We start from the raw sequence: 8773 nt of genomic DNA on the forward strand, positions 1-8773 counted from the left end.
GAATAAATATAAACCTTGTTAAAAATACCTAAAATTTGTGCATTTGAGGATATTGAAACAAGTATCATCAGTGTACATTTCACTTGCTTTATCACTTCATCTACATTTGATTTGCTAATATTAACTCTTGTCATGATTGAAAAATGTTATATCTCCTCACAAGAACTACAGAACTATATTCACTTTTTTCCAGTACCTTTGCTTTCCTTTGAAAAAAATGTTCCTACCATTTAGAATTTAAACCAGAATCATGAAATGACAATAGAAAACACTCATCTGGCTTGACAGGTAATATAGCCTGTGTGGTCCTCCTGGTGTAAAGCTAGAATTCCACCTTCCACCAAAAAAGCACCTCTTGAATTCAACTGAGAATGACATTTCTACAGGAATAAATTGAATTTTCTCATATTTAAGAAGTTATTTATTTTAGCCATAAATAAGAACTTATTCATGAAGTACTTCATACATGATCATGATATTCTAAGGATACAGATTAGAACCACTATTTGAAGGTATCACAGGCAGCTGAAAGTCAGGAGCTACTGATCAATCTGACAACTTTACACTTCAAACTTACAAGGCTACTTTAATTTTGGCCTGAAGGATGATTAAAACAATTGGAGAGGGGGCCGAAAAAGAAAAGCTTGATTATTCAATTCCTAATTGAACTAACCCTTTAGACAGTTTTTAAAAAATTTATTTATTTTTGGCTGCGTTGGGTCTTCGTTGCTGCATGCAGGCTTTCTCTAGTTGCGGCGAGGGGGGCTACTCTTCATTGCAGTGCGTGGGCTTCTCATTGCAGTGGCTTCTCTCATTGTGGAGCATGGGCTCTAGGCACGCAGGCTTCAGTAGTTGTGGCACACGGGCTCAGTAGGTGTTGCTCGTGAGCGCTAGAGTGCAGGCTCAGTAGTTGTGGTGCATGGGCTTAGTTGCTCCGCAGCATGTGGGATCTTTCCTCACCAGGGACCGAACCCATGTCCCCTACGTTGGTAGGCGGATTCTTAACCACTGTGCCACCAGGGAAGCCCCACCTTTAGACATTTTTAAAGTAACATTTAAAGCCAACCTGAAAGAGTATTATTTTGGAATTTTTGCCGTTTAAGATAACATTTACATCTAAAAGAAAATCGTCCTTCAGAACTCAAAAAAAGTAAAGGGATATTTTTCCCCCCTAGGACCTTATAAACAATTATGAAGTTCTCAAGAAAAATTGAGAGAAATGATTTTTCAACAAAGAATCTTTATCTTGCTAGATTATCAGTGCAACAAATACAGGTTTAGACACACTGGTTGAGCCTCAAAAAATGTACCTCCTACACACTCTATGCTCCACCACAGCAGAAGAGGAAATCAAGAATGAGTAGAATGAAGTATCTAGGCTACAGAAGTGACAAAGTAGATTCTCTGGATAAGGACAGGAAATGCCTGGCTGATAGCTGAGCAACATGCTTGGCAGAAAACCTTTCCACATTGGAGGACAGAGGGCTGGCTCCAGAAGTATTCCAGGGGTAAGAAATGACCTGATATTATATTGAAAATTATGAGATCCTTTCCAGAGTTACTGGAGAATATGGTAAGATCAAGTCAGAGGCTAGAAGAAAATGAGACCATTATTAACTTCTGGAATAACAAAAAAGTAACATAAAAAATAAATTCAACCATAGGAGACTACTTGGTTTAGCGGTAAACAGAGTTTATAGTCATCAAAATGAAAATACTGAATTTGGGATGTATAAAGATTGAAATATTAATATATTAGAAAAATGGTGGAGTAAAATAAGTAAGCAAAATTTCCGCTCCTTCTAGTAGGAAGTCAATAAATAATGGGCAGATCCAAAGGTAGCAGCAGATTCATATTATTTGGAAATGTACAGGTAAATTCTAAAACCACTACATGAGTTGAAAGAGAAAGTTTCCTTTGTGAATGTGAAAAAGGGATTACCTCTTTTTTGTCACAAGTGTTTTGGTACTATATGATTTTTTTAAACTATCTGCATATAACGTTGGAGGGTGGTGGGCAGCAGTAAGACAGAAAGAGACAACAGTTTTACATTAAAAAACAACCTCCAAATTCTCTAAGAAAAGTGAACATGATCCCACCTAAATCCATCCATTCTGGGTTTTTTTTTTTTTTTTTAACAAATAATTTTATACAAAGGCTTGTGGGTCAATATTCATTTACAAAAATAAGTTTAGTCTTTTAACGTAAGTACTTCCACAGTTTCAAAAAGAAATTCATTTTCATATTTGCATGTCTTTAAAAGTATCCAAAGGACTCATTACCCTTCTGCATTCTGCTTTTCAGAAAGTACTTTTGAGGTAGATCTGTTTCGGATTCTTTTTCTTTTTCTTTTCTTTTCAGAGGCAGATGAGTTTGTATCCTGTGTTTTTTTCTTTTTCTTCAAACAGCTAAGAGGATTAGGGCCACTTATTCTCTTGCGCTTTTTTTTTCTTCTCTGTTCAGGGTCTTTTACTAAACCCTGTTCCTCTTTGAGTTGCTTGATACTTTGTTTCTCTTGCCCTGAGACAAGCTGACCTGACTCTACTGCTTTAGCAAATGCAATTGTTTTTGGAGAAGGTTTGTCCAAGACTATAGTGTTCTGAATAATGAACATGAGAGGAATTCCAGGCTTTTTCTTTACTTTCATAGACAAATTCTGATCCTATTAAAAACAAAAATAGAACTATTTACTTCAAATATGTCAATTAAATCAGATGCCTTAAAGAGATTTCTAAGAACTTAAAGTGGGCTATACTGAAAATAAAAGAGATCCCAGGTTTTACTTTTCAAATCAGTTATGTCTTACTAATGGGAGTATATTTTACGATAAAGAAAGGAAGAAAAACATAAAAACTGAGCACAGTTAAGTGGCAACAATGTGAATGGGATTTATCAATATTTTATATTGATCAATATTCTAAGACCATAAATTTTCTAGGACCTCGAATTACAAACTAATGCAAAGGTAAATATACTAGGTGATGTCCCTCATTTCTACTCTGAGATATGTTTCAGAAAGGGTCAAGAATGCTCACAGAGGGCTTCCCTGGTGGCGCAGTGGTTGAGAGTCTGCCTGCCGATGCAGGGGACACGGGGTCGTGCCCCGGTCCGGGAAGATCCCACATGCCGCGGAGCGGCTGGGCCCGTGAGCCTTGGCCGCTGACCCTGCGAGTCCGGAGCCTGTGCTCCGCAATGGGAGAGGCCACAACAGTGAGAGGCCCGCATACCACAAAAAAAAAAAAAAAAAAAAAAGAATGCTCACAGAGATTGAAAGAATAGAAATAAAGTTGGGATTAGCTGATTCAGATTCTAGACTCAGCTCTGCTTCTAATTGTGTAATTTTATAATCCTACAAGCAAATTTAAGGAAATCTGTATGTATGTGAGCTTATTCATTAATATCGACCCTGAGAGTCTCTCCTCCCCTGCTTCCCAGTCTTTAAAAGCCTGAAACAGTTCCATACTGGTGGTATAGTCTCAAACAATAAGAAACATGACTTTCTAAGAAATAATATGAAACACGGGAACGTGAAAAAACATGCATAAACATAAAATGTAAAATCATTGCTCTACTCCCCTTCCCTTCAAGAGCCCCAAAACATATCATCACATCTGTCAATAATTTTTATTTTACAAAAGGAAACTTCAGTAATTTAGAAGAAAATCATTATGCTTAAGGCTCTCTCCTCAAATTCTGAAATAACAATTGCTTTTGTTGACTACAAATTAACTTGAAAGCGTGCATTTTAAAAAGTTGAAACACTTAAACCACTTCCACCTAATTTTTTCTAATGATAAATGGCTCCATATGGAGTATAAATAGAAATGATTATGATTGACTCTGGTTTTAAAAGTGGTATCACCTGTGTTGCCACAAAATAATGGTGAGGATTCCCATCTTCCACCATGGAAAGCAGACATTCTGATCCACTCACTGAATTCTTGAAATGGGGACAGTTTCGAACCTGGCATTTTTGTGCAATCAGCTTTGCCCCATATAAGTCCTTTCCCAACGTTTCCAACTCTTTTAACACACACCTGAAAAAAAAAAGTTATTAGCAGCTCACAATTATAACATATCTGTTGTTCACATAAATTATAAAAAAAATACTCAATTCTTCTTTTTAAACTACAAACCATACATTAAGCATTTCACTCTTAAAAGACCCGAAAAATGCATACACCAAGTAGAAGGAACATAATAAACAGTTAACATGTACTGAGCATTTATGATGTGCAGGCAGCATGCTAACTGCCTTTACATAAATTCTCGCTTATCTCAAAACAGCCCTACAAAGTTGGGTAGCTTACTTTATTTTTTTTGTACTTTTATTCTATTTATTTATTTTTATTAATTTTTCTTGGAGTATGGTTGCTTTACAATGTTGTGTTAGCTCCCACTGCAAAACAAAATGAATCAGCCACACACATACAGATATCCCCTCCCTTCTGGACTTCCCTCACATTCAGATTAGCATAGTGCATAAGGTAGAGATCCCTGTGCTATACAGTATGAGGGCAGCTTACTGTAAAATTATCCTTATTTTAGAACACCTCATTCTGCGAGATTTCAAGTAACATGCCCAAATTCAAACAACTAATAAGAGGTAGAGTTGAAATGTGAATCTAAGTAGTTTGACGATAGATGCTTTGGACCAACCACAGTGCTACAGGCTTCTCCTTCAAGTGCAAATCGGTGCACCTTCAGAATATTTTCAGCTTAGAAAAGTAAACATTCTCAAGTCACCGGCGTGTTTAAAAACAATCACAACTTTCTTTCACTTCGCATTTTCATATTAATATCAGGCAATGTTTTTTAAATTGTCATCTATAAACTACCCCTATCTGAATGACACAGTGATATTAATTTCTAGCTCCTTTCTCATCCCCAAATCTGAACTCCTTGTGGAGTCAAACATTAGCATCTTAATAAGCTCCCCAGGTACTTCCTCTTAAAAATTACCACGAGAACTACTGAGTCAAAGATTTCTCAACCTTAGCCAGCCTTTGCCTGATTCTACCTTGCCTCACCCGCTTTATCACACCATTAGTTTTTGATTTTTTTAAGAGATTTTGCTTCTAAAGTCATCCATTTTGAGTTTCAGGCCTAAATTGCCAACTACTTATTGAATATTTCTTGTGGATGGCCCGCCATCAGCTCTTCGTCAAATTCACGATGTCTAAAATCAAACTACTTTCCTGCCTCCAGGCTTCTCCAGGGCTTGCTACCTCTTTAAATTTATTATCTTCTCAGATACTGTTTCGAAATCAGAAATCCTATTTAACCTTTGCTTCCTCACTCCTACCCCTGCCCCTACCCCATCAGTGGTAGTCCTATCTCAGCTGTTGGTATCTACCTCTGTAACGTCTCCTTGTGAAATTCCTACCTCTCCTCTCTCAGGTTCAGGCTCCCATTATTTCTTGACTAGACAACCACAAACAAAACATGCATGTCTTCATTCTCTTGCTTCTTCTTCTTCTTGCTCTTCATTCTCTTGCTTCTCCAACTTACCCCTCACATAGCTGCAGTTATCTTTTCTAGAAGATACTTATCAGGTCTGATAGCATTTATCTCTTGATACACACCAAGAATTGACAATAATATGCTTTAAAATAAACTAGCAGTAACTTATTCTTAAATGGATAAGAATGGCCATGTTGGGACTTCCCTGGCGGTCCAGTGGTTAAGAATCCGCCTTCCAATGCAGGGAACGCAGGTTCGATCCCTGGTCAGGGAACTAAGATCCCACATGCTGCGGGGCAACTAAGCCCACGAGCCACAACTAGAGAGAAGACTGCACGCCTCAACGAAAGATCCCACATGCTGCAACTAAGACCCACCCGAGGTAGCCAAAAAAAAGAATGGTCATGTCAATAATTGCAATAACTGGGTGATAGATGTTTCGTTATACTATTCTATTTTTGTGTATGTATAAAATATCCCATAAGTTAAAATAAATTCTTTAGGGGGAAAAATGCTGCAGAATATAATTTCATGCAGTACTTCTCAACCTTTTTTATATTACAGCCCTGTATTAAAAATGTTAATATTTCTATGGCAGACAGGGGTAAGTAGACAAGGCTTGTGCCAGAAGCAATCAACTCTGGGGCACAGACCATCTGAGAACTTGTCTGGGAGCTCTGAAGGAGATGGGGATCAAAACTTAGGGGGTATCTATGACCATTTGAGGCTCTGCTTGAATGAAACCCACATGAAGTTCTGAATATAGAAAGCTGTTCATGGAGTAGTGTTATGTGAGAAAAGCAGGCCATTAATATCACATGCAGAGTAAGAGCCCATTCGTGTGTGTGTGTGTAAAGAACTGGATGATACACCACATGCTAACAGTGGTAAGTCACTGGTGTGGTATTATAGGTCATTTAAATTTTCTCTGTTCACTTTTTAAAGGAAATATTCTACAAAGGAAAAAAAAAACAAAACTAAGTTTATGAATAGTAGTTCTTCATTATGCAGACTCAACTTATCTTCTTATCAGCTTCTTTCCCAAATATACGCTGTGCTCTAATCTCTTTCCCTGGCATTTCACAACTCCACTCCACTCCTTTGTTCAAGAGGTCCCTACAAGTCACTTCTCTTTTCTTTCACTCAAAAAATGTCCTTCCCCTCAGAACTGAACCGTGACTGGGCTCAAAAGTTATCTCCTCTGTGGAACCTTCCTTGATTCCATCTTTCCTCCAATCAACCCCCCAAGATTCCATCTTAGGTGTTCCCACACTTTGAAGAACTGAGAAAGCTAGGGGTCAAAACACACCAATTAGAGGTTGATTTATGCACTTCGCTGGCCATACGGGCTGGGAGATCATCCTGTTCACCAAGTTATCCTCTGCTAGAGCAGTGCTTGGCGTATGGCTGGTGCAAAATAAACACAGTTGAATAAACAAATGACCTTGCACAAAGTTAGGAAACATCGAGTCCTGACTTATCTTTCTGGGAATCGAAGATATTACATCATGGGGCAGTTGTGAAGCTTGAAAAATTCTTAAACTGGGAAAAGCTATGCAAACAACAAGCAATCACTTAGAGAATACAGGTCTGAGATACCAATAAACGCTCTACATATACTATACCTCGTCCGACTTATAGGAAGTGTGTAAGTAGTTACGAGCTTTTTTCTACAAATGAGTAATCCAAGGCTCAGAGAGGTTAAGTAACTTGTCCGAAATCACAAAGCTGGTAGAACTGGGCCCAATATTGGAAACCAGGTCGAACGGCAAAGCACGTGTCTTATCCTCCAGGTTAAGATGAATACTCGCCGGACCTTATACTGTCTATCTACTTGGTAGATACTCGCCCACCCTCCTTAGCGGTCCCGCTGAACTGTCAGCTCCTCGTGGGCGGCGCGCTTTGCCCCTCGAGGGCTCCCAATGGATGCCTGCGAGCAGCGGCCTCGCCTCTACCGCACCCGCGGGGCCCCCGCGCCTGCACCCGGACCAGCCAGGCCCACCTGGTGGTGCACAGCTGAGTCTCCCCCATGAGGTAGCGGGGCAGCTGCTCCCGCAGCTGGATGCGGCCCCGCAAAGCCGCCTGACAGAAGGTGCCGTCCAGCAGGATCTGGTACGGCTCGCGGACCCCAAAATTGTTGCGGAAGAAGCCAAGATGCTTCTTGGCGTGTTTCTGCCTCGTGATCTTCATGCCTGCCTTTCCCGGAGCGAGCCACCAAACCAGAAAGCAGCAGCGAACTGCCCCCCACACAGCCCGCTATCGGCAAGACTGGCTTCTCCCGGAAATGAAGGACCCTTGGCCCCGGAAGCAAACGCCCCATCTGTGGGCCTGGTTTACGTCACTCCCAAACGAGAGCGCGCTTTACCCGGTGCCCGCGCTTTAAGGGACACGCCCTCGGGGGCGGAGCTTGCGCGTAAGTGGGAAAACGACTAAGTGCTCGATTAGAGGCGCACATGCGCAGTCATGGTCCAGGTAAAAAAAAAATACACACTGCCTCTTGCGCGTTACCTGGCACGGCATCTGAAAAATCCGCAGTGAAAATATTGAGCCTTAATATGTCCTAGGCACTGTTCTAGGTAAGATACCTTATATTTTTCCCTTTAATGTTAATAATTCTCAAATGAGGGAAGAAAGCGACCAAAGTATATTGGGCGACTATGATTGGGCAGGTTTGTAGTGATTGCCTTCCTATAAAGAAGTTAAGCACGTTTACTAAGGGCACGTGGTTCTTTAGTGTCAGAACTATCACCGGAACTCAGGTCGCCTGCCTGAAGTTCAAATATTCTTGCACTCCTCCTCACCTCCCGCACACATTCCCGCCATAGGACCACTCCCACTGAAAAGACAAATGTCAGGGCAAAAAGTCCCCATCGTTTTGCATTTCCTCTTCTCCTGGAGACCATCCTAAATCACTCGCATGGAGTGTTTCCGGAAGACTTATTCAAGAACTTCGTTTTCCAAGAGTCAGTGTCCCTAAACTAGAGTGCTAATTCTGCCCCTCACCCAAGCCATTTGACCTTGAGCAACTCCCCAAGAAACGGGTTCAGCTTCCTCACTGTCAAATAGGTTGGCAGGACTAGATGACTTTTAAGAACGCTTTTTATGTCTATAGTCTCTGAGGTAGGAGAACGACATACTGGGCTACTAACAGGGAGGTACAAAGCTGACCGAAAGTTTAGAAATTACTTGCTCAACTTGACTAATGAAGAGAGTAAATCTGAAAATTTTGAGTTCCCCCGTGGCTAACTGCCACATATCCACTTCAATTCTAGGCAAAATAACCAAAGAATGGGGAGTATGGAATTTTGC

General features: G+C 40.4%; 1 protein-coding gene across 1 annotated transcript; it reads right to left on the reverse strand.

Moving 5' to 3' along the window:
* Positions 1–393: 393 nt before the first annotated feature.
* Positions 394–7756, reverse strand: UTP23 (UTP23 small subunit processome component). The gene is made up of 3 exons (XM_022555604.2): positions 7467–7756; positions 3864–4038; positions 394–2663 (listed from the first exon to the last, which is right to left on the reverse strand). Exons 1-3 carry the CDS (start codon positions 7652–7654, stop codon positions 2280–2282), a joined length of 747 nt encoding a protein of 248 aa, XP_022411312.2. The 5' UTR covers positions 7655–7756; the 3' UTR covers positions 394–2279.
* Between the last annotated feature and the right edge of the window lie 1017 nt (positions 7757–8773).

This window comes from Delphinapterus leucas, chromosome 17, assembly GCF_059928025.1.
Source record: "Delphinapterus leucas isolate spDelLeu-1000000601 "Yukka" chromosome 17, BTC_Dleu_Yukka2, whole genome shotgun sequence".
Taxonomy (NCBI): Eukaryota; Metazoa; Chordata; class Mammalia; order Artiodactyla; family Monodontidae; genus Delphinapterus; species Delphinapterus leucas.

Excerpts from the sequence above, each read along its gene's own strand:
- UTP23 (XM_022555604.2), bottom strand. The coding sequence starts at position 7,654 with ATGAAGATCACGAGGCAGAAACACGCCAAGAAGCATCTTGGCTTCTTC. Across the intron at positions 4,039-7,466 it reads ACTCAGCTGTGCACCACCAG|GTGTGTGTTAAAAGAGTTGG; the intron begins GTGGGCCTGGCT and ends TTTTTTTTTCAG. Across the intron at positions 2,664-3,863 it reads ATTATTTTGTGGCAACACAG|GATCAGAATTTGTCTATGAA; the intron begins GTGATACCACTT and ends TGTTTTTAATAG.